Source organism: Furipterus horrens, unplaced genomic scaffold (genome assembly GCF_987537825.1).
Source record: "Furipterus horrens unplaced genomic scaffold, mFurHor1.1.pri manual_scaffold_5, whole genome shotgun sequence".
Taxonomy (NCBI): Eukaryota; Metazoa; Chordata; class Mammalia; order Chiroptera; family Furipteridae; genus Furipterus; species Furipterus horrens.
The window spans coordinates 138,281,946-138,308,250 of NW_028327175.1; the positions used below are offsets into that span (position 1 = coordinate 138,281,946).

Consider the following 26,305-nt stretch of genomic DNA (forward strand, 5'->3'; position numbering starts at 1 on the left):
AGGGTCCATGGCATTTTTTATAATTGAAAAATAAAAAAGTCACTTTTAATTGTTCCTGGGAAATTCCTCAAGCGTTACTGACAGTGATGAATGATCCTGACACTGCAAGTCCAGGGCAGGGACCTAGAGGGGCTATGACCCTTGAGAAATCTGAGTTCTGGACCAGTTTCAAGACTCACTTCGGAAACCAGCAAGGTGTGGCTTTATATGTAGCTAGGAGATGTGATTGTTGAACAGTTATAAATAAAAATTTATTAAATTCAATCATATTACAAACACATGGAAAAAGTTCATATTTAAAGGAACCCATAACAAATCCTTTTATAAAGGATAAAATTCTTATACTGAATGATCACCCCTTAATTCACTGGTGCCATAAATGGATTTGCATAGGTTACATTTTCTTAAAGCAGGGTACACCGGTGTGATGGTCCTGAACATTAACTCGCTTTGAAAACACACCATGGCTTGCCAGAGAGTGACAAACTGCCTCTAGAGAAAAATTAATTAGCTGTAAATAATAGACAGGTCATTTCTTCTCAGAGACGTGTCTGTAAACATGGCTCCCTTCTCTGGGAAAAAGTAGCGGCGAAAAATTTTCCTCCATTCGTTCCTAAACAGTGACATATTGTAGAGAATGGGGTTGAGGGCTGAGTTGGCAAACGTGAAGGCCACCACCCAGAAGAAGAGGGATGGCCAGATGACCAAGTCTTGCTTGAAGTTCTGGATCAAGATGAGGAGGATGGTGATGATGATGGGGCTCCACATGATGAAGAAGGAGATCATGAGCAGGAAGAGGGTGCGGAAGAGCCGGAAGTCCTGCTGGGACACGCGGATCTGGTGGCTCTCCGAGTAAGCTAGACTCACCGTCAGCCTTCTTCTTGACGCCTTGGTGATCTGCAGGAACACAAAACAGCAGGGTCACCATTTACTGCAGGGTGTCGGGGAGTTTGGAACTGGGAGGAACGGATGGCTCCCGAGTTGGAACCTGCTGCCTCTCCTGCTCTGGGGCTATTTTGCACAGAGAGAGCTCCCTTCTTAGGTTCGCCCACCCCTCAGGTACACCGAAGAAATGGGGTGCCCAACGGCCCCCTGAGAAATAAGGCAGAAAATCATCCACCTTGTAAACAGATTTGGTGAGGGGAAGTCAAAGGCCTAAATTGGATGGTGTCGAAGAAGGGTAGGAGCACAGAAGCACATTGCTTTGGTCTGAATGTGTCCTTGCCACAAATTCAATATTAAATCCTATCCCCTAAGGTGATGGTATTAGGAGGGGGGGGGCCTTTGGGAGGTGCTGGGTTTTTAGGGAGGAGGCCCTCCTGAGTGGGATTAGTGTCCTTCAGAGGTGAAAGGATTAAAAAATACAAATTGGCAGTTACAGAATAGTTGTGGGGATGTAGTCAATAATATTGTAATAACTATGTATGGTGCCAGGTGGGTTCTGGACTTATCAGAGGGGTTACTTCATAAGTTATATAAATGCCTAACCATTATGCTGTCTAACCACATCTGAAAAACTAATGTAATATCGAATATCAACTGTAATTTTAAAAAAGTAAACAAGAGGCCTGAAAGAGCTCCGTGGGCACTTCTGCCATGTGAAGACACAGTGAGACATCAGCAGTCTGCAACCTGGAGGAGGGCCCTCACCAGAACTCCCCGACGCTGGTGCCCTGGCCTTGGACTTCCAGCCTCCAGAGCTGTGAGAAACAACTTCCTGTTGTTTATAAGTCATGCAGTCTGTGGCATTTTGTCATGGCGGCCCGAAGGGTCTGAAACACACATCTTCCCTGTTGTCTTTCTTTTTGAAAAGTTAAGTACTGTTTGCATAAAAGCAAACTATGCTGAAGATACAAACTTAGACACTGATACTGAAGGAGTCTGGGGTGGGGTGGAGATTCAGCATTTCTCACAAGCTCCTGCATGCTGTGCCGCTGGTCTGAGGACCACACTTGCTGTAGCAAGGCCTATGCCACTCCTTCCTTGTACAGGTGAGGAAATATGCCCCCGAGGGAGAGCTTAGGCAAACTGCTTTGAAAATAGGAGCTTTGGAAGTGTTCACTTTAGAGAGCAATCCTTCACCCCCACCAGAAGCTGAGTCTGTGACAGAGAAGGTGAGGCTGTCATTCAAGTGTGATCCCTGGACGTAGGGTGGTGGCCCGGCTGGGTGGGTCTGACCTCCCTGGTGGCTGGAAAGTGCCCAGTGCTCAGGGGAGCCATCCTGGGGATACATAGAGCATCCTGCCTTTATGCCTAATTCTAATTTCCTTTAAGCACAGTTTTCAGTAGTACCCAGGGTTTTGAGGGATGAAGGGACAGGTGTTTGGGGTGGTGGATAGGGGACAAACTAGTGTATAGCTAGCCCAGGATGTGATGGGGCACTGTACATGTTAACTTGACAAGCTTTGTTCCAGTCTGTCACCTCCTCTGTCCCCAGGGAAGAGATCAAATTCGGAATGTCTTGGCCACATTCATGGTCCTTGCTAACTCCCATTTGCTTAGTTTGGCCCTATGTCCTTCTGCTCTAGCCACACAGTGGGCGCTTACATGTCTGGAGACTTTAACAGCCACAAAGCTCATTAGCTGGCCTTCCTAGGCCCATTCCCCTAAGATTCTCGAATCTCAAGAGGGGAAGTAATTCGAAAGCAATTAGCATGATTCTCAGTTTGGGCAAATTCAATTCCAAGATGACAATGGCTTAAACATCCCCTTAAAAATACTTCTAACTAGCTAATTTAAAAACAGCGGTTCATTTTATAATTAAATGCAACTGCTTGTCCACTTCTTTGCAGTAATTTAGGTCCACCTCTTGGTGATGCAGACCAGGGCAACAGATGCTGAGTGAATGAGCCCTTTCTTCCCCACCCACTCCCCAACACCAAGAGCAGTAGGAATCAGGATCACTGAGCTTTAGGGAGGGCCAGGCACTGTACTATGCACTTGTTTTTATAAATTGTCACATTTCATCTTTGCAGCTACTCTTTAGATTGGTACTATTATTAAAATAACTCCAGCGATGAGGATATTAAATCTCAGGCAATTTGAGTAACGTGTTGAAGGTTACTGCACTGATGATACATGGTCAAAGCCAACTTAGTTGAGCTAAAGATGATCCAGGTCATAAAAGTCTTCAAAGGGGATGCCACCCTCTTTAGCCTTCTCCACCACTGCCTGTACTGCACTGTGAGGCTGTTCAGGAGATATAACCCACCCCCTTAGACTCACATGCCTGAAATAACGGTGGCACATCCAAGTCTGGAAGGTGCTGTGTAAAATCAAAGGTGGAATGCGTGTTGAGGTGAAAACTGGTTAATCTGATACTACTTTGGCCAACAGACCTGGGAGGGTAACAGCTGGGCAAATTGGTAGGTGGGTGAGCTGCTGGGGAAATGCTACCACCTCTGAGTAGGGGTGTCACTCTAGTTCCAAGTGCAGCCTGGTGGGCACATAAGGAATGATTCCAAAAGCAGCCTCATCACTCATACTGCCCACATTGCCTTGCTAAGAAGGATGAAGTCCCTTCCTTCTTGAATGAATGATGTTGATGCAAGTTCATATTTATTGAACACTTACGTGCCAGACCCTGTGTATATATATCACTCAGTTTATCTCTTTAAATTCTCCCACCAATTCTGTGACGTATGTACTTTGAGGATCCCTGTTTTACAGATGAAGAAGCTAAGGCTCAAGGAGATTCAATAACTTGCCCTACAGTACACAGCAGTTGCAGAGCTGGGCTTCAAACCTTGGTAGTCTGACTCCCGCCCATACTCTTAATCTTAACTAGTTCCTTGCCTGGGCTCTCCTGTTGCTTCTTCTGTGCTAAGCCCTTCCTTGTTTCACTGTCCCGAGTGTGCCTTTGCTGTGGCCAGTAAATTCTTACTTTATTGCACTTTGTCTCTTGACTGAAATCTTTCCTTCAAGGAGACAAGATCCAAGGTCTCGTCATCTCGCCGGTAACACTTAGGACCACCTTCACACACGCTGATTCTGTGGCCTGGGCAGGGGCCAGGAATCTCCACTTTTCATAAACTCCCCAGGTGATTCTTGCCCACTGAAGTAGGAGAACTACTGATCTAGGATAACAGACTTGAAGTTCCCCCCCAGACCTTTGAAGAGTCACTTTTTAAACTGAGACTCGCTGCCTCCATCTGAAGGCCATGAGGGAACCTTCTCTCCACCTCACACCCTTTGCCACTCCATGCCACCAGGCCATGGCCGCTGACAGGTGGCCACAGGGAGAGGTTGCTCCCCTCTGACACGGCTCAGGTCCCTGGGCATTGGGTCTCCTTAAGGGCTGCTTGGTCAATCAGCAACCTCCTGATTAGAATCATCAGACAGTAGTCTCCATCCTTCCAGAGGGCTCACCTCCCTTTCCATCACAAGCAAATGGGCCTCAAAGTGGGGAAACGAGCGTCAGGCATGGAGAAAGGGCTGCATGTTCACTACCTAGAACCCTCATGTTTAGCTGAAACAGATTTTGTTTCTCAGTTAAGCTCCAAGACAGAAAAATGTTTCTCAACTTTAAGCCATAGACTCATTCCCATGCAATAAATATGTATTGAGTCCCTACTATGTGCCAAGTGTTCTTTTCTATTTTTATTTTTTAATATGCTTTATTGATTATGCTGTTACAGTTGTCTCAATTTCTTTTCCCTTTGTTCCCCTCCACCCAGTAACATCCCTCCCTCCAGTTGTCCACCCCCCTTAGTCCATGCCCATTGGTTGTGCATATAGTTCCTCTCAACATCTTCCTGTCTACTCCACTCCCTCCTACTATGCTTCTTAATTCCTGCACCATGTACCTCCCTTTACCCACTTCCCCCTCCCTGCTGACCCCCCCCATAATATTCCCCATACTTATAATTCTTTTTACACTCTCGTTGCCTACTTAGTTTGCCTTTGTTTCAATTCCCTAGTTTCTGTTGTTGGTTGTTGTGATACAGCTTTCATTTTAATGTTCATAGTTTTGATCCTCTTTCTCCTAAACAAGTCCCTTTAACATCTCATATAACAGTGGTTTGGGTCTGATGAACTCCTTCAGTTTTACTTTGTCCTGGAAGCACTTTCTCTGCCTTTCTATTCTGAACAGCTTCGCTGGATAGAGAATCGTGGTTGTAGGTTTTTGCTTCACATTACTTTGAATATTTCTTGCCAGTCCCTTCTTGCCTGCAGAGTTTCTTTTGAGAGATCAGCTGACAGTCTTATTGGGATGCCTTTGTATGTAATTCTCTTCTTCTCTCTTGCTGCTTTTAAGATTCTCTCTTTATCCTTAATTTTTGACATTTTGATCATAATGTGTCTTGGTGTAGTTCTCCCTGGGTCCAGTTGTTTTGGAACTCTCTGTGCTTCCTGGACCTGTAAGTCTACTTCCTTCCCCAAGTTTGGGGAGTTCTGCTTCATTATTTTTTCACATAATTTTTCAATTTCTAGTTCTTCTTCTTCACCTTCTGGCAACCCTATGATTTGGATGTTGGCCTGCTTATAGCTGTCCGATAAATTTCTGAGCCTCTCTTCATTTTCCTCACTTCTCGTTTCCTCTTTCTGCACTGGTTGACTGCTTGTTCCTTCCCTATGTTCTGATTTGTTGATTTGATCCCTAGTTTTCTTGCCCTCACCACTAGTTTTGTATGTGTTTTTGTTCATTTCAGCAGGACTAGCCTTCATTCCTTCCCTGTCTTGTTTTAGATCTGCTGTTATGTCTGTAAGCACTTTTATAAGCAAAGCTCTGAACTCTGCCTCAGAAAGATTTCCTATCTGCTGCTTCGTTAGATTAGAAATTTGCTGTCTGGTCAGCTGTGTCACTGGGATCTCTATCATGATCTGTGCCATCCTGAACTGTTTTGTGTTTACCTTTGCTTCCTGGGCAGGGCTGTCACACCCCTTATGCTATGGAGGGGAGCCCTGTGCACTCTCTCAACCAGGTGTTTTCTCTGGGGGCGGGGGTACAAGATGGATTCCTGCCATTCACTCTCTGCTGAGAGACTGGGAGCCTCCTCCTCCATCCCCCCCCGCCCCGGGCCTCACAGTCCATGGTAATGGGTCTGCCTTCCCTGGCTTTGGAATCGCAAGCTGACGGGTCTGGTCTGCAGCTGGGAGTGCTCCCCAGGCGCTTCTTGCCTCCCCCTAAATACGAGTGTATGTGCTTACCGCTGTCCTGCCACCATCACTGCTGCCGCCGCAGACAGCACAGCTTGACCTCTCCTCCCCGGCTTTGCCCCTCCTACCTGTCCGGGTGAGCACCACTTCTTAACTTCATACATTGAACTTCCATTTATTTTCTGGAACTTCTGGTTATTTCTGATTTTGCGGTAGTTGTATTCCTCCTTAGTTGTGGAGGGAGACGCGACGTGTCTGTCTATGCCTCCATCTTGGCCGGAAGTCTCCTGTCTTTGCTTCCATGTCCCAGGGAAAGCTGTCGCTCCTACTATGTTATAAGGGGCGGAGCCTTAGGGATTCCTCAGTAACAAGCGACATGTTTCACACGTTGTGGCGCTGTATGCGGGGGAGGGGTCTGAGAAGGGACAATGCTGCTTGTCCAGCACTCGCCCCTTTTCCAGGCACTTCTCCCACTTCTGCACCAGACTGGAGCCTCTCTAGCTGCCGCCCTGGCTGTCGTTCCCAGAGTGGGTGGGTCTGCGGATGATCTAGGTCCATGGGGGCCCTTTAAACAAGTGGACTCTGCTGAGACCGGCAGTTTCTGCCTCCGCCCCAACCCCCACTGGTTTGCACAGTCAAAAGCAATGAGGCTTGATTTTCCCCGGTGCTGGGACCGTGAGCTGTGAGGTCTGGTGAGGAGCTGGGAACGCTCCCCAGGTGTCCCTCCTGACTTTTTAAAATGTGTAACTGCACTTTCCGCCGGCCTGCTGCTGTTGCCACTGCCTCCACCACCACGCTGTGTCCTCTCCACCTGGGCTCTGCCCCTCCTGTCTGTCTGGATGAATATTTCTTCTTTATATCCTTGTTTGCTGCCTTCCATACACTTTGATTTTCTGGTTGTTTCTAGTTTTGAGGTAGTTGTATTCCTTCTTAATTGTGGAGGGAGATGCAGCATGTCTGTCTATGCCTCCATCTTGGCCGTAAGTCGTGCCAAGCATTCTTATAGGTGCTGGGTCCTTGCCCTGCCCACCCTGCACTTCCATTCTAGTGTGTAATGGGGAATGCGGAGGAGGAACAAGAATCATATAAACTGTGACAAAGGGTAGAAGCATCTTATCTTGCCATGGCAATGGTTGCTGGGTGACAGTGTAAACCAAGCCTGAACAGCTAACATTGACTGCCTGATCGAAGGTACTTGGGAGTGGCTGTGAGACTATTTCCCTGGGAAACTGTTGATTGGAAAAAGCCACTAAAGCTGTGTAGCATGGCTGAGTCACAAGGGAAGAGAAAGCAGGGAAGGCAGAGGGGTGGATAAGGCCACTCCCCTGAGCACTTGAAGCTGCCCTGGAAGGGGAGAGCCCAGGTGATGTCTGTTCTCAGTCCCTAACAGCGGCAGAACCAGCAACTAGTTGGAGACTTTAGAGCAGTTTCTCAGAGGAGATTCATGGAGCATCAGTCCAGAGAGATGCTCTGTGGGAAACAGATTCCTGTTGTCAGATTTAGCGTTGCTGCTTACTCTTTTCCTGTGTTGGAGATTCCCAAAGTACATTAACATAATAAAGGCTCCGAGAAGTTCTGCAGCAAAAAACTCCATCTAATTTTGATTAACCTGGCATTCCTCAAACTCATTTGATCATGGAACCCTTTCTAATATCTAACATCCCATGGAGTTCCAAAGAGTGCTTTAGGGAGAACTCTGCTTCAGAGGAATAAAAGATCAGGGTGATTTGTAACAGGCATTCTTGGACCTAGAGATGGAGCCCGAGTTAGACTAGTGACAGGTGAAAGGTAAGGCTGGTGGGAAAGGGGTAGGTTATGTAGCTTTGTGTTCCATGGCTTCACATGATTTGCTAATTGTACCTCTATGAAATGGTTAATTAATATAGACATTCAATTGACTTTACAGTGATGTTCTTGACAGGAAAACTCAGCAGAAAAGCTGATTTAGTGTCTCTGAGTATGAGCATCTTCAGATGGAGAGAGATACATACCACAAGGACCTACCCAGACCCTCCATCCACCTGGCAGCAACTTATCTGCTTCCCAAGTTACTAGCTTGGCAACCCACAGGTGCAAAGTGAGGACAAATTTTATAGTTTTCCTGGGAAATGGACAACAGTTTTGCTAGTGAGTGGGAAGTAATTTTTTTTTAAGTCTTATATTTGCATTAACATTGTAATTTTCAAACATTATCATATGTGCACTCTCATTTTGCTGTGCTAAACAATCTACTGGGGCCCATTTAGCTCCCGAGAAAACTGAAGCTTATATTAGTGAAGTGACTTGCCTAAGGTCACACAGTAATGAAGTTTGGACTAGAATCCAGGTCTTAGGACTCTTCATCTAGTGATTTTCCCACTGCCAACAGGAGAAGGTACCATTGACCCTTTCATTGTGTTATTCATTCAATGAGTGTTTATTAAGCACTTATAATAGATAAGCCAGGCCTCTGTTCTAGGCAGGGGCTATAACAATTTACAAAGTCTCCACCTTCCTGGAACTTGTGTTCTAATGGGAAAGATAGGTGATATACAAATAAATACACATAAATGGACTATGACAGGGGTTGTAAGTGCTTTGAAAAGAAGTAAATAAAGAGAGTTAGAGAATGATGGGGAGTTACTCTGGGAACAGCCTTTTGAATAGAGACCTAAATGAAGGGGAGGAATGGCCCACGCAAGAATTTGGGGAAGAGAGATCTAGGAGACAAAAGGGCAGATGCAAAGGCCCTGAGGCAGCAATGCGTTGGCCTATGTGAGGAACAGCCCCAAAGCCAACATGGGCACAAGAAAGGGGAAAAGATGAGGTGAGAGAAGGAGGCAGAGGCCAGATCACATAAGGCCTTAAAGAGGTGTCCTCTTATCCAATTAATCACTTTCCAGATATTTTGCATATAAATCCATGGCCAGCCTTCAGTTCTTCCTATCAAAAACCCCAGGACAGCTCCTGGTTGAAACAGGATATCTTATCATAACTTGCAGTTTTGAAACGGTACCCTTAGTAATGATATAACTTAGATTTCATCACTTTTTTTGCATCTCCTCCAACTCATCAGGTCTCTTGAAGTCTCCCAGAATGTTTCCAGGTGGGCCCTGGCCTGAGAAACAGATGAAGGATGAAGGGATGGGTGGGAAACCTTTCCATGGAATAAGTCAGTCCTTCCTCAGCAGGCAGCTGAGATGTAGGAGACATGAGTGAAAGGAGAAGACCAGAGCCCTCTTGGCTTCTGAGGAATTCTTGGGCCAGACTGTCTTATACTGGGTTTAAATGTTGATACTGCTGTTTATGAGCTGTGTGACATTGGGAAAGTTACTTAACCTCTCTGCTTTGGTTTCCTCATCTGTCATTCGTAGTAGAATTAAGTGAGTTAGTCCCTAATACACTGTAAACACTACACAAATGTTTGTTAAATAATTTTCTACATTTCTATATTGCTCCTTTTCCCCTCACTTCTGTTCTTTTAACATGACAATAACAGCTAACACTTACACAGCACTTACACAGCACTTAGACATGCCAGACCCTATTGCAGGCTCTTTGCAGACCTTAACTCTAGGCCTGAACTGGCTCATACCCTTGAAAAGCCCCAGATTGGTAGAGGCAGGTCAATTAAGGGAGAGTCAGATGTCAACTGGTGGGGGAGAGTCTAGGGAATAACATGGGAAGGCCATCTCCCACAGGACCCAGGGATTAGCAGACCCAGCTGGAAGCTACAAAGAAAAGGCCATAAAAGAGGCCAGACAGCAAGAAAAACTTACAAGCCCCTGCTTCAATATCCTTGTTTGTCAGATGGCCCACAATATGCTATAAAACCAAGATTCAACAACTATAAACCTCTGAGAGGACCCAAAGGCTTTGCATTAAACCTTCTCAAACAAGCATAAACACACATACACACTATTTGCCTGGGTTAGCACCATACACGTAAACAGGCTGCCTTCAGAGGTAGGAAACTGGCTGGCAGGTCTTTTTTTGTGTCCCTTTACATGCTTGCTCCAAAGGTAGAGGCCATGTCCTGTTTCAGCCTGCTTTTGAAAGGCACTTTCCTATGGGGTGGGGTAGGGCAGCAGCTGGAAGGTGACTGGTGGGAGCTGCTTTGGGAGTGTGGTCAGCTTGCAAACTGTGCATGTATTCTGGGTGTGCTTTTCTGTATGTACATTATCCTTAAATAAAACGTTTTAGAAGTGTGTATTTTCTATCACTACATTGCTGTGTATGGTAGGCAAATAATGGACACAATTCAAAAGCCCATAAAATCAATTATGTCACAGCTGCACGACAGAGACCATCAAGCAAGGAACTGAAATGGGAAGACGTTATGATACAATGTTAAGCAAAAAAAGAAATTAAGAGACAGTATTATCTCAGATCTAAAAAAATATTGGGTTGAACAATGATAAATAGTTGATTTTTGATCATTGTATATGCTTTATCACATATATATATATACACACACATATATGGCATAAAAGTATGTGTATATGTAAATTTATTAGAAAAATAACCTGAAAGAACATACAATGAGTTGTTAACAATGGGGATAGAGTTGATTTTTAGTTTCTGTGTTACGCATTTCTATATTTCTTTAGTTTTTTGTAATAAGCTTATATTTAGTGATAAGTGAAAAATAATAACAATCATAAACGTACTTTTTTTTTTTTTTTTGCAGAGAGGTAAATATGGCCAAGGAACCAGAGAACTTGACTAGCGTGGATGCTAAAGTAACTTCTGACCCAGAAATGCTGATTCCCCTTGAAATACCCCAAGCCGGAGTGAAGTTCAGCAGCAGTCTGGAGGCAAACATACCTGTAAAATTTTGGAGTAACTGACCACAATGAGCAGTCCTGGCACCAAGAAGTTCAGAGTAACAAATGACACATCCCAGGAGATTTCTCCGGCAATGCTGGGCCAAACCAGTGTGCAAATCAAAATTTCCTAGTCACAAAAAAGAAGAGAAGGTCATTTAATTGCTGGCTTCTTATTTGGCCTTTAGCTCAGTCTCAGTTGGGGGTTCCCTGGCACTGTCACACTGGTGTGTTAGTTACACTACCACATACTGGCATGACAGAAATCCCAGAGCCCTTTCCACTACCCATACAACCCCATTTACAAATCATTTGCCTCTGACCTCAGAGTAAGCATAATTATTATTCCCATTCTCCAGGGAGTCAGTTCCCAGGCATGACCCCAGGCCCAGTGCTCCTTCCACTTCCCTGGACTGAGCTGCAAAGAGCCGTTGAGGCTTCTCTTCCAAGTCCTTCATTTTTCAGGCGAAAAACTGACCCCAGAAAGGCTCTGTAGATTGGAAGGGACGTGCTACACACAGCACGTCAAAACAGGCACAACGTTTCAGTGCAGTTGTACTCTATATGCTCAAGGCAACACGGTCCATGTTAAGGTATGAAAGTGTTTATTTGGGGGGTGTTCAGACATCTACAAAGTGTCACGCTGCATCAGAGAGGGGCGTGGCTTACTCCAAGACAATCCTGGTGCCCACACTTGGGAGCTCTGTCCCTCTGTGGCTCTCCTCCCAAGGAGTACGCTGAGCTCCAGAGCAAGGTGCTACCACTCTTCTCCATCAGTTCAAGAAGTAAAACCACTGGAACATGGCAGAAGAGTCTGAAGGTTTGTGACTTTGCTGCTACCATTGTGTTGTGCTAATTTCAAGTATTTGGCACCAATAAAAACCCCAAAACAGTGGGGACATTACTGAATAGTTATTAAGATATGCTGCAACAATTTCTACTGATGAATAAATAGGTCAATGAAGAGTCTGATCTGTCTATTTATTGATCTATCCCTCCTCTCAAACACAAATGTCCTGTGCCTGCTTCACTACAGGAACAAAACTGTCTCAAAAAGAAGCTGCCCTTCCAGATATGTAGGACAAGAGCACCTTTGTGTAAAAAGACCACATTATTGATTTTTGGTGAACAAGACATCTTAACCAATGTCCAGAAGAAATATTACCACCCACAGCCTCATTCGTTTATTTATTCATTCATTCAATATTTATTGAATGCTATACTAGGCAAAGGCAAAAAATTTTTTAATCATTTCCCAATATGTATCATCATTAGGTGGTCAAATTCAAAATACAAACAGTCCCTTCTTCTCCTATTTAGCATTAACAAAGCACTTAGTTTGTGCCAGGCAGCACTTTATAAACATTATTATCTCATTGAATGTTCACAACAGTCTTACTGAAATGCATTATTATTATTTTACCCATTGAACAGAGAAGGAAACTAAAGCTTAGAAACATCCTCCTAAAATAATAGTCTGTAAGACTAATGAGATAGTCATTTTTAATCATACAATACTTTCCCTGAAGAGCTAAGACCTACCAAGAAAACTTTAAGGCAAGTCAAGTAGAGAAGAATGATTTACTATATCTGTACCTTGAAAGGGTGGGGGGCTGAGAATGTTGCTTCCTTTACCTATTCTGTTTGAATGGCTCACAAATGCACTGGGCATTCCAAGAACTTCTTCCTCCATCCCATCCCTACTGTCCACAGCTGATTGGAGAAAGTTTATTAGATCTTTCTACATTTTGGTGACTGGAAAGAAACTCCAGGATCTGACTATTGGCAGCAGGTGGTCACAGCTATTTAGATAATCCAGGCAAGGCTTTGCTTGTACTCAGTCCCCTGCCCACCATGGGCCCCTCATTCTACTACATCAGAGGGCAATATGTCCCGACAGATATGCTGAAGCAGTAATTGAGAAAAACAGACGAGAGCCTTGAATGTGACTTGATCTCTAATTCCTATACTTGTACAGGGAAAGCAGAAAAACAGATGGCCCCAGAACCATTTCTTAAAAGTCCAAAGAGGCCCCAACTCTTTCCAAAAGCCTTCTCCAGAATGTCTGCCAAAATCTCTCCAACCTTAACAAGATTTTGTAGAAGAATATGTAAAGATGGAGCAAGGTGTTCTCCCTACATGAGAGAGAGAGAGAGAGAGAGAAAAAAAAAAAAAAAAAATATATATATATATATATATATATATATATCCCTAAACAATATGACTGTATTAGTCCAATGTTGTTGAAGAAGCTATGTAGGTATGAATGAACACCTACATACATCAGTATATACCTATGCATGTACACACACACACACACTGGAAGAACACACTCCAGAAAATGAATAGTGCCAGCCTCTAGGTTGGACTCCTGAGATTTTTAAAAAATTCTTTTGGCTTATCTGAGTTATCCAAATTTTCTATAATCTGTCTATCTTTTATAAGAGCAAAAATGGCAGTAAAGTTTAATTCTTAAGAAAAATGATGATCAAATATGAAACATAGACGACCATGATAGTGTAGCAAAACTAACTAGCTATTTTTTCAACAAAGATAATGATCTTGTACCAGAAAGCCTCCTAAATGCCATGCCTCTGATGAAGATGCTCTTTTCTCTTTGATTTATGACGCCCACTCCAGGCAGAGAGAGTGGTAAGGAAGTAAGATAAGAACTCTGCACAGCACCGCCAGACATGAACTAAGAGGCAGGGTGGCTGGCCTGTGTGCACTAAATGACTAATTTATATGCTCTTTAGAAAAATGTATATGGCATTTTTGGTTAAGCACAATATTTGTTCTCATTTTTTAAATTTTAAAAGAAAAGAAGAAAAAAACAAGCACCAGGCCCACAGTCAGAGATCTAACTCAGTGTTAATGATTTTGTTTCTATGGGAATATCTATTTGACTTAATTTGTTTTGATTCTAGATAGTCCCTCCAGCCTCTGACTTACAGGAGTTTGGCAGTGAGTCAAATACAGAAGGTGGGGGCATGAGTGTTATAATGTTCTCTGCACATTTGAAATGTTTCCTGATTTTCAAAAGGAAATTTGAAAACCCAAAGGGCTAGGTCTGCTTTGCTACTGAGCCACAGAAGTAAAGCTGGCTGAGTCAACAACAGTGTCCTTTAATTTGTTTGTTCAGCCACTTATTGACCCAAGTCACGGTGGCTGAGCCACTGTGAGGCCACAGTGCGCCCAGGCTTGGTCTCTGCCCTCAAGGACACTATGACGGCATCATAGAGGGAGAGGCTCTAGGAAACCTCAATGCAGGACAGAGAGCTGGAAGCGCCCAGAGATCTACAGGTGATGAGAGAGTGGAGCCACCCAGCAAGGCTGCACCCTGGAGGGCTTGTGTCAGCCAGGAGAATGGGAAGCCGGAGCTCAGTGTCAGAACCAGGAGGCATGAGGCAGGAGGCCATGTGCAACGCGGTTGAGTGTGGTTAAGTGTGACTTGTATGCTCTCCAGCCCAACCTCCACCCCTCCCTGGCAGTCTTGTTCATTTCCATGGCTTCTTTTTGCAGATGACGCTGAAATCCACTCTTTCAGTCCAGTCCTTCTCCTGAACCCCATACTCACCCCACTGCCCTGAGGACATCTCTGCAGGATACTTCACAGGCATGTCAAGCCTCCAATGGCCCACTCCCACAAGGCCCCGCCTCTTATAGGCACTGACTCAGGGGTTGGGGCTGCCATTCCCCACACTGCCAGAAGCCTGAGTACTAGCCTTCTGCCTTCTTCTTTCTCTTTCTCCCCTCAGAGGGAACCTCCCAGTTCTGCCTAATAGCTACCTGACCCACCCATGTATCTCCTTCTCACTGGGTGTACCTTGTCTTTCTCCAACTGGCCCCTGCCGACCCTTCTAACATAATCTCTTGTTGACTGCCAGTAATGTCCCTTCAGTCCCCCACATCCTTGTCTGGCTAATTGCCTCTGCTCTTCACATTCTGCTAGATATCATTCTTTTCTAAGAAGACTCCCCTGTGGATAAGGACATGTATCTACAGGCACTGCTCAAAGGTTGCCCTCTTCCCATGCTGGTTGGCTTACATGCAAGTGCCACCTGATTCCAGCTATTTTCTGTCCTGGAGATCCCTTTGTAAGTCATTCTTCCTGCTCCACCTCTTCAAACAAAAGAAAAATGGAAGGCTTCAAGGTCATTTTAAGAAACTCAAAATCCTACTTGGATATATCCTTTCCTATCACCTTCCCAAGAGAAAAGAAAAGCAAGAGATGCACTTACTTTTTTTATATATTAAAGCATCCTCTAATGTTGACAAAGGCAAGCAAACTGTGTTTGTCTCCTCAGCCAACCCACACTCAGTAGAGACACAATGGGACTTTGGCCTGGGAGTAAACCAGAGCAGGGTGGAGCAATGATGGGACCAAGGGCTCCTAAGGAAGTGTGAACTGAAGAAAACGACACCAGAAGGAACAGACTGACCTGGGCTAAATTCCAGTTCCAACTTTTGCCTGCTCTGTGACGTTAGGCATTTCTATCCTCAGGAAGTAAACATGAGAACACCTACTCATGGGGCTGAATTGCTGCAGGGTCTGGGGTCACCTATAGGCTCATTAAATGCACCTCCTTGAAGAGAAGGACAGTGTCTTGGTCACGTGACCCACGGTGAGGACAAGGGGAGAGGGGCTTAGTAAATGTTTGTAGCATAAATGGACAGCACATTCTGGCCAGGTGGACAGTCCCCCCCTCCTGCCAGGGAGGGTCACTGCCCCAGCAGGGCCACAGCACACACAGGCAGGAATCTCGCTGGAACAGGCTGAGCTGACCTGGCTGAAATGTCTCAGTCACTAGGATGTGTCCCCACTCTTAAAATGGCAGTCTGCTATTTCACAGCAATAAGAAGAATTACACTGTTTGAAGAATGTTTAAAATATTTATAACCAAAGATAAGGAAACTAATAATAGCTGGCAATTCTTGAGCGCTTAACTGTGTCTGTGCCAGACGTTGGCCCATTTACTGAACATGAGTCCCCATGACAATCCTATAAAGTTAATATCTGTTATCATGCCCATTTTGCAAATGAGGAAAGAGGTTTAGAGAGGCAGGACCACTTGCCTCTGTCACACAGCTCCTAAGTGGCAGATATTGGATTCAAACACAGAATGTTTGACTCTAAACCCCACACATGCAATACCGAATTATGTAGCATTTTCTGGAATGTCTGTTATTTCATCCTCTGTTCAGGGAAGTTTTAGAGGATCTGGTCATTCTGGACTGCCAGGCCTCCACTGCCCAGATGGTCAAAGGTAATTATGTTCCTGATTTGACGTGGTTAGGGAGTGGGGAGTCCAGGTAAGCAGAAAGCTCCCAGGCCAGTGCTCCTTGAAGGGAGAGAGTCAGCTTGTACTCAGGGTTGGTTAGTTCATTCTCTCTGGCGCTGGTTTGGGTAGGAAAAGGTCCCCCATCCAAAACCTCCACATTTTCTGTCCAAGTGGGAGGGGACAGACCAGACCTACAGCCAGGAAGTGGGGAGAGAGAACTGAGAAAACAAACCTTTGCAATTTTTAATATTGAGACTCAGTTCAGTTTAGACAAGATCCTTTTCTGTTTCTCTCTTTTTTTTTTAATGGCCATACTCCTTTTCTCCCCACTATTTCTCATTTTTTCCAACTTTTTTTTTTTTTAAATCCTCACCTGGGGATTTTTTAAATATTGAGTTTAGAGAAAGGGAAGGAAGAGAGAGAGAGAGAAAGAGAGAAAAACATCAGTGTGAGAGAGAAACATCTATCAGTGGCCTCCCATAAGCTCACAGGCCATGGGTCAAACCCACAACCTAGTTATGTACCCTGACTGGCAATCAAACCTGTAACCTTTTGGTGTACAGGATGATGCTCCAACTAAGCAAGCCACCTGGCCAGGGCTCCACTTATTTCTTAAACCACTGAGTCTGTTTGCTCACCTACAAAACAAGATGTGCCGTGGCTACTGTGGCTCAGTGGATTGAGCGCCAGTCTTTGAACCAAAGGGTCTCCAATTCAATTCTCAGTCAGGGCACATGCCTGGGTTGCAGGCCAGGTCCCCAGCTGGGGTGTGTGTGAGAGGCGACCACACACTGGTGTTTCTCTCCCTTTCTTTCTCTCGTCTCCTCTCTCTAAAAATAAAAAATAAAATCTTCAAAAAAGATAAAAATAAAAATTTAAACAAAATGTTCCTGCATGCTCAGGCCACAGCCTTTCAGGAACCAGGGTTTTTTCTGTGTGTTGGCTTACTTTACTGGCAGGTGTGTGTGTGTTGGGGGAAGGGATGCGGGGGGTGGTGGGGAGGCAGGACATAACACAAAAGGGGTAAGACAAAGAGGATGGAGAGCTGAAAGGACTATCAAGTTGTCATTATAAGCTCCGTCTCCCCACCTCTACTAATTTCCAAGAACAGGGTTCCTATCGTGAATTCACCTGGTCCCCAACATTCTGAGGTGGTGGGCGGCCCACCCATTCTCTCCTGGTGGCTTTGTCCAAATCCCTCTCCTAAGGCTCTGAAGATCTAGGAGGTGTTTCTGCTTTAGAACAAGAGGGGTCTGTGTGTCCTGCCTGAGGGGGATGCAGGGAGGCCACCACAACACAGATGACTGTGGAATATAGCTCTGGTCATTTGGGAAGTGAAATGTAAAAGGCTTTGACCATGTACAGTTGCTCCACCAGGGGTAAAATACAGAGCAGAAAGACACAGAGGCCCCCGCATCTGTGTGAAGACCTCTTTGCTCAAACAACTGCCAGTGTTCATGTCAGCAAGCAGTTTTAGCCTGAACTTTTGGCCTGGAGGTGACAAGAGCCTCATTTTTTTTTTAGTGTTGACAGTTAAGTAGGAGTGTACCTAAAATGACTGCAAAGAAGAGAGGCACAAGATACACGTCTGGAAACATAAGCTACCCTTAAGATATACTCTATTTGATCTTTATTTCCCTCAGTGCCATCTTTTTTCCCCGTTAGAAAAAGAAAGGGGAGGGGGTTCCTCAAGTTCTCTGGGAAATACAAAAACAATGTAATTCAGTGAGAGAATAACTTTAAAAATATCGGAAGACTGGTGGCGGAACCCCAGGTCCAAGCTGATCTGATTGGTCTGGAATAAGGCCTGGTCTTCCTCTTATTTGAGAGGCATCTATGTGACCCACACTGATTCTTAGGTGTATCTGTGCAGAGGAGGACAGCCTGCCCACAAAGCTAGGGTCCTTGATCTCCCCATGCCAATGAATGGCACCCCCCAGCTCAGTTAATCCGTCTTTCTGGTCCCCACTAAGGAAATGTGCCACAGGCTTACGAGGGAGGACCCCAAAAACCCAGAATTATCTTCTGGAGGTCAGGCCCCTTGTACTACAGGCTCCCCCCACCACCACCAGGTGAGTGTTCTAGGAACCCATCTGTATCAGTGTACCAGCTGGCATTGTTGTGAGAGGCTGCGTTTGACTTCAGTGAATTTTTTTTTAAGCTTTTCAACACATGTTTGCTCATTTTATGATGGGTGATTTATGAGCACACCTGCCCACACTGCACTGAGTGTTCAGCAGTTTTTGACCACAAATGGCATGACCCCTCTGCTCTACCCTTCCTACTCACTGATCTCACTCCCAGAGACTTTTTTTGTTTTGCTTCCCCAATGAAAAAAGTACTTAAAGGGAAATGTTTTGCTGATGGGGAAGAGGTGAAACAAAAAATGTCAGAGGCACTAAAAGCCATCAAAATCAACAAGTTCAAAACTGTTTTAAACAGTGGGAAAAAGTCTCCATAGGTGTATTGCATCAAATGGAGAGTACTTTGAAGGTGACTGACATTTAAACAGTAAGAATAAATACACAATTTTTATAAATAAAATCCAGGATTTTGGAGGTATTCCCCTTGTACATATTCTCCAATTGAGTGCTACGGGCCTGAGACAGTTTCCACCTGTTTGTACAAAACAAAAGAAACAAGCAAAACCCCACAATGTATTCCACACAAGAAAAAAAAAAAAAAAAAACTATCAGGAAGGAGACTTTTAGGACTGATTTGTGTCAAAAGGAAAAAAATAAGATATTGCTTACACAAGATATGCCTCCACCCCCAATAAAAGGCCTGCGTGACAGACTGGTCAGCAGTAACCCCCAGAGAAGCCCACCTCTGAGTCCTGGCTCTGGAAGACACACCCAAGGAGGCATCCTCAGGTCAGACTGCCTTCACCTCCAAAGCTCAAAGCCTTCCCCAGGTGACTTCCCCCTGCCCCCCGCCCCCCCCCCCCCCCCAGCACCGGCCTCCCTATCTTTCCACCCTCTTCTGGCAGCAGCACATGCCTCTCTTTGGGGCTGTGGTTTGTGTCAGGCTTGCTCAGGAGGCCCCCGCACCCCCTCCTAGGGCCTCAGTTGAGCTTTCCTGACCTAGTGACCTCTGCAGGAAAAAGGAGAGACGAAGAACCCGGCCTGGCGGAGGCTGAGCCTTCCCGTAAGGTGCTCAGACCTCAGTCCTTTCCCTGCCCCTCCCCGCATGGCGCAGAAAGACTAGCACATCACGGATGACAGCCGGAACTGCCGGCCACTGTCCTCCACCCTGGCCGCCTGCAGGGTCGGTGTCCCAAAGCGAATCGCGGCTAGAAAACCCTGCAGTAGCGCAGCAGGCTGGCAACGCAAACAGACCCCTGGCCCATCATTCTGTAGCGCGGAACTGGAGTGGACCCGAAACAATGTCATGAACTGTCCGCAGAACCTTTATTTTTTATTTCTTGACGGGGGTGGGGTAGGGAGAGAATTTGTTTTTCCACTTGTTTATGCATTCATTGGTTAATTCTTATATGTGCCCTGACCGGAGGGCGTGCTAAACAACTGACCTATCCGATGGCCAGAGCTGCAGAACATTTTTAAGATTGTGGACCCTTCCCTCCACTATCCCAGTGAAAGCTAGGGGCCTGGTGTCCAAAATAAAGCTCCCCTGGCCAGCCTCTGAAATCTGCGCAATATTTCGTGCGCCCAAGCGATTCTGAAACCACGCATCATCCAGGGTTCCTAGGGTAATATCCAGTGGTCTAGTCTAATCCTTCCACCTTGCAGTTGGAAAAACTGAGGTTTCAGGAGGGGAAATCACAACCCGGCTAGAGGCAGCACTGAGTCTGGGGTCCCTAGGTCTCCAGTTCCCTTTCTCCGCGTCCCATCCACACACACACCTGCCCGCGGGTCCTCAAAGCAAAACCCTTGCCCAGCTCGCACTGAATCTGCTGAGCACGATCTCAGCTCCTCTTTGCACTAAGGGTGCGATACCCTGAGCAAGTTATCCCTCTGCCTGGGCTTCCTCATCTGTAAAGCAGGTGTAATGAGTACCGTCCTACGCGGCGAGGAAACAATTTAAAATAATGTGATTAGCCTCTCCGAATCCCCGGAGTTCCGTCTGGCTGGTTGTTAAGCCCCCATTCCCCCGTTATTTCATTAATTTTGCAACAAAGAGTCAGTGCAATTTACAGGCACTTTGGGGACTCCACTTACAGCGTTTTGGGGGGCGTTTGCGGAACCCACATCGCAGGGTTGTAGTAAAATTTAGGAGATAAAACTTCACAACGCCAGGCACAGTGTCGGACACAATGGTTAAGTGCAACAAATGACCCATTACTATTGCTGTTAATCTTCACCCCCGGTTACCGTTTCCTTCGGATCCCCGCCTGCCAGCCCGCCCCAGACCGCTGCCCGGCGCTCACCTGGTCGGAGCCCGGAGGCCGCTGCGGGACAACTTGGAAGAAGATGCAGAGCGGCAGCGCGGCGAGCGCCGAGTAGCCCCAGATGAGTGCGAGCAGCGCCGCCCGCGCCCTCCGCCCCGGGCCCCGAACGCCGCGCTGCAGGCGCACGATGCACACCAAGCGCTCCAAGCTAACGGCAGCCAGCGTGAGGATGGTGACGCTGCCGCTCAGGCTCATCACGTAGAAGAGCAGATGGCAGGCGACCGGGCCCAGGACCCAGGCCTCTGTCCAGCGCACTGCCAGCACGAGCGGGATGGCGCTGGTGAACAGCAGGTCCGCGCAGAAAAGGTTGAGCACCAGGCAGGCGGTGGTGCCACGGCGCCGTCGGCGCGCCACCAGCACCAAGGCGCCCACGTTGCCCAGCAGCGACACTGCAAAGACCAGCGCCAGCACGACGGTCTCCACAGTGCTCAGCGCTATCCGGTGGTCGCCCTTGACTTCGGAGAAGAAGGAGAAGCGGGTGCGGTTGGTCTGCTCCAGGCTGCGCAGGGGCCCAATGCCCGCCGCCGGTGCGCAATCAGGGGACATGCCCGGCGGCCGGCGGCCCGCAGCTGTCGGCGAGCCCGCTCATCTGGGAGGGACTGAGCGCTAAGGCAGGGAAAGAGGGAGGGAGGCAGTTGCGACATCTCCTCTCTGACCCCCTCCCGCCTGAGGAGCGCTGGCGCTGGGCGTAGCGAGCTTAGCCCCGGGCGCGCGGGAACGAGGAAGTGCCAGGCTGGAAACACCCCGGCTGGGTCGCCGGCGGTGGCCTAGATAGAGGTTTCACACTAGCAGGTTTGAAAGCGCCCGAGAGGCTAAGAAATCGCACCTAGAGAACCCTCAGAATCCCTGAGGGGCCTCTCCAGCCTCTTTCATCTTCCAGTGGCACCCTGTGTGCTGAAGCCTTTTAATCCATCGATTTAGCTCAAGTTGATTTAGGAGTGTCAGAGCTGCACTTTGGAGACCATGCTGGCCTCCGCTGTTCAGCCTGCACAGAAGAAGACCCACGGATCTGGGGGTAGATCCCAAAGCATCATTTTTTTCGGTTGGGGGTGGGGGGAAGGTGAGTGATAGAGGGAGAATCTTTTTGTCATATCATTACTTGATAACACGTGCCTTTGGGGGTATTGTTTCATCTCTCTGTGGCCCTGGTTTTCTTTTTAATATATGTCATCGGGATACACTCAGCTTGAACCTTGACTAAGTTCAAGTTGTAAAACAACCAATTTGTTTCATGACACAGTTGGAAAGGGACAAGAGACTGAACTAAAGGGTGCTCAGATGGAAAGAAGAAATGAGGCATTGTCTGCTTGCAGTCAAGGAACAACAGTTTTAAGGGAAAGGAAAGCTGTGTGTGTGTGTGAGAATGAGAGGGGCAATTCCATTATCTCAGGCTAATGTGCCATAGGGACCGAAAGATTTCCCCACAGTGGGCAACTAGCGTGAGGTCTGTGGGCTAGAAGGACTTCCCCATCGCTACCATCCAGGGTTCCCTTAATGGCCAAATGGTGAGTGCAAAGGTTCCCAAACTTTCTCCTTTCCATCACCTTCAGGGCACCCCTAAGACAAAAAAATAACCAACAGTTCCATTTGTTAAGCAGCTGGGTCCAAATGACTTAATGATATGTTCTAACAACTTAGTAGCCATCAGAGGCAACTGTATATATGAACTGAAAAATAAAATTTTTGTTTTATTCTTAAATAACCACAGTGAGCTCCTAAAGGGATGGTGCACTTGTTGAGCTCCATCAGCTTGGGCACTGCCACCTGCGTTTCCTGCTCCATGTTGATGTTCATGTATCTCCTTTTAATCACAAAGAACCCTGAACACCCAGCTTTGTAAGTGGGTTTAATGTTGAAACAGTGAGTGACCTAGAGCTAGTTAACTCATGTGGAGTTACATGCATATTGAGCAGTGCTGTGTTTCCCTGGGCACCGGGGACATGTGGCCAAAGAGCACAAACTCAGAAACTCACCTGCCAGGATACAAATTCTGGCTGTACAACTCACAGTGTGACCTTGGGCAAATTACTTTAGCTTCTAGTTCTTTAGTGTTTCATAAATAAAAAGGGTATAATAATAATACCAACCTCATCAGGTTGTTTTTTGGGGGTAGGGGGGAGTCAAATGACGTTCCTGCCTGTAAAAGCATTTAGCACAGCAGTCATTCAGGGGACACTGGGTCAGGCTCAGTGCTCAACACTATATAGACTTATGGACCCACGACACATGCATTTACAGAAACAGTCTCAGGTTATAAAATTATTATTTGAACTCTCTTTCACTTTAAAGTTGCCCTGGTTTGGAAAATAAATTATGTAGTCAGACTACCTTTATGTTTATTAACTTGTTCAGTGCTCCTACACGTTGCAGGCACTGGGAATCATATCTAGGGAGTCATGCTCCAGTGCCCTGCTCTTAACCACCAGAGCAGTGCTCACGTACATAAATACAGACACACACACACACACACACACCCCACAAAGATATTTTGTCATATCTGGAGACATGTTTAGTTGTCTCAACTGATGAGTTGCAACTGGCTTCCAGTGGGTAAGGGAGAGGCCAGGGCTGCTGCTGAAGATCCCAGATGCATAGGGACAGTCCCCCAACAAAGAATTGTTCAGCCCAAAATGCCGATAGGGCTGAGCTTGAGAAATCTTGTACTATAAAGGCTATGACCTCTTGGGACCTCACCAGACTTTACCTCTTATTGTTGTTCTCTATTGTAAAGAACCACCAAGTGGCAAAAGCCAGAAATGTTATCATTTTCCCAATAGGGGTTGCACCAAAACTTCTCTAAGCCCTTTAACCAACCCCCGGTGAGGCTCAGGGCATGCTGTGGCCCCAGGTGTACACAACTGCCAGGTCCCCTTGGTCCCTGGGGCCGGGAGCCAAATCAACAGGGTGGACCAACCATATGTGTTCTTCAGAGACAAGATGGCAGGAAACCACGGGCTGAACCCTGGTGAGAGTTGTATTTATTGCTCATGGTCATTAATTACTATTGTTATCATGCTCTTCGTTCTTAGATAAAATTGTAGAAATGGAGACGAGGATCCACCAAGTGTAAATACAGAGTCTAGTTTCCGAGTTAAAGGGAAGTCTGTATGCAGGGGTAACCTCTGTGCCTGTTTATTCTATATTTGTAACCAAACAGGAAGAGGGGGTGTTTGCGTGCAAATGTTTACTGGCCCGTTGCTTCCTCTTCAGACCTCCCTGTGGGTAGTCTAACCTCTATCATCCATCTATTATCTATCTATCTATCTACTACCTATCTTGGATTTGAGACATAAGTCCTTGCAGAGATCAGCGTGTGTCCTTGCAAAATTAGGATCTATTCTAGAGCAGCTTGCAAAGGGTGTTCGCCCCTGTGTAAACACCTGAAGTCTCCCTCCTTCCCCTGCGCCTCTGCTCCTCCATCTTGTCCAGCAGGGTCCTCACAACACCCCCGGCCCAACTGCCCTGAGTAGTCACAGCCAAGTTAACCCTTTAGGCCAGGCCAGCAGGGTAAAGGGGGGCCAGCTTGTGCTCTTAGAAACTCGTTGTGCTCCGTCTTCAAGGAGGCCCAAGAGTTCCCAGGCAGACGAGGCACTGAGCGGAGCTCCAGCACTTGCGAAAGCGGAGGCCTGAGAGAGGTTGGAGAAGGGCAAGTGCTCCCGGGTGCCTCTGGCCAGTCATCATCTACTGTCCATGGCTTACCTATCAGGCGAAAGAAAGAAATCCAAGGACACACTGCAAACTGAAAAAGCTAAACCCAAGTGGAACGAGGGATCAGCCACCTGATTGTGAAGATTCACCTACTAGGGTCCAGGGCAGGGATCTTCAAATGAGGTCTGTGCAATGCCTCATGAACCTTAGAAAAGGTACCCGCCCTGAGCAGACTGTTAGGACAAGGCCCTCCTTCCTCAGGGTGGAGGCAGCTTAGGCTCTGAGCTTGGCAGCAGGGCCTGGCTGCATTTTAGCCCCATGTGTGTCCCTCAGGTGGGCATCCTTTGCAGGGAACTAGTAGCTAACCTGCATGCTGATCTGCTGTGGCTCTGCCTCCTAAGTTGTGGGCTTGTGGCAATGAGGGCTGCCGTCCTCACTGGCTCTTCTGCCCACTTGGTGGTGGTTTCTGCCCTCAAAGCCCACCCCCATGCTCTATCACACTGCGAGGTGGGGGGGGGGGCAGACAACTGGGTGAGATTGTGTCACCAAGCCAACTGCTTGTCTGGGGAATTTCCTCAGCTCACTGTTTTGGGTATGTTGCCTGAGGAGATGAAGAGAGGAGAGCAAGGGTCAGCCTTGTAGTAACTGTGAGGACAGACGCCCTCATGCTGGAGACCAGGCCTGACCACTGTGGTTGGAGTCCTAGCGGGACTAAACTTGGTTTCCTGAGGCAGATAGGGAAGGTGGGGCCAGACATAAAGAAGCCCCTGCTTTCCTGAGGGCTTCTGGGGAACTAGTGATTTAAGGAGGGATCGACACCCATCTCTGAGGTAACTTTGGGGAGAAGGACCACAGTGAGGAGCCAGAGGACTGACAGGTTAGGGAAGAATAATAACAGTAATAATAATAATAATAACAGCAATCAAACACTTACATGACAATTACCATAATCCAGGCTCTGTTTCAAGCACTTACTTATATTAACTCATTTAATCTTCATAATAGTCCTGTGAGGTAGTATGGTGGTTGTAAAATAGAGCTGCAAACTTTTTGACACTCCTCCTTCAAAAGGTGGAGCCTAATTCTCATCTGCTTGCTTAAGGGCTGGACTTATTTTCCTCTAATGAGTGTATGTAGCAGAAATGATGTGCTGTGACTTCACAAGCTAGGTCATATGCAACATATAGCTTCTGCCTGGCTCTCTCTCTGGTATTACTTGCTCTACGGGGAGGTAAGCACCATGTCATGAGGGCCCCCAAACTGCCCATTTAGTGAGGAAACGGGGCTCCTGCCAACTGCTTGCACCAACTTTCTGACCACATGAGTGAGCCACCTTGGGAACAAGCCTTCCAGCCCCAACTGAGCCTACAGATGAGTTCAGACCTAGCCCCCATCTGACTGAACCTCTAGAGAAACCTCATGACAGAATCACCCAGCTAGGCTACTCCTGACCAACAGAAATAGAGAGACAATAAATATTTTTTTGTTTTAACACACTAAAGTTTGGGGTAATTTGTTTCACAGCAAAAGATAACAAATGTAAGTTGGCCCTTATATTATCCTTATTTTTACAGGTTTTGAAACATAGCTATGTCAGGGACTTGACCTAAGGTCCTAGTGAGTGAGACCTGAAACCAGGGCATCTGGCTCCCAGACCCATGTTCTTAACCCTCCAGTGAACCTGTCAACTCAGAATCATAGGAAAACTAAGAGCTGTACAGGAGATAGGGCTCAGGGTCCTCAGCGGAGGTTCCTTCAGTTTGACTGCTCTTGGGTCTTGCCCATTTTACCAATGAGTTCCAGTCTTCCTATCCAAACTGGGAGTTACCAGGAACCTTTCCAGTGCTTTTCTTTTCTCCTTAAATTGGCCCAAATTAACTCCCTTTGCCTGTCACCAGGACACTTGATCAATGAGAGACCTGTTCTTCCCAAGCTCTGTTGTTGTAAAGATGGTCTTATTTTAATGGCAGCCAGATTTCCTCTAAGACAAGAGCTTAAACTCATAAAAGGGATCTTGGCAATCACTTTGTGCCATTCTTTCAGGGAGAGATGTAATCAGAGCC

At 46.5% G+C, this 26,305-nt stretch overlaps 1 protein-coding gene across 1 annotated transcript; it reads right to left on the reverse strand.

Moving 5' to 3' along the window:
* Window positions 1-237: 237 nt before the first annotated feature.
* On the reverse strand, window positions 238-21,252 carry FFAR4 (free fatty acid receptor 4). Its single transcript, XM_090279241.1, has 3 exons — window positions 20,574-21,252; window positions 10,906-11,034; window positions 238-897 (listed from the first exon to the last, which is right to left on the reverse strand). Exons 1-3 carry the CDS (start codon window positions 21,138-21,140, stop codon window positions 508-510), a joined length of 1,086 nt encoding a protein of 361 aa, XP_090135367.1. The 5' UTR covers window positions 21,141-21,252; the 3' UTR covers window positions 238-507.
* Between the last annotated feature and the right edge of the window lie 5,053 nt (window positions 21,253-26,305).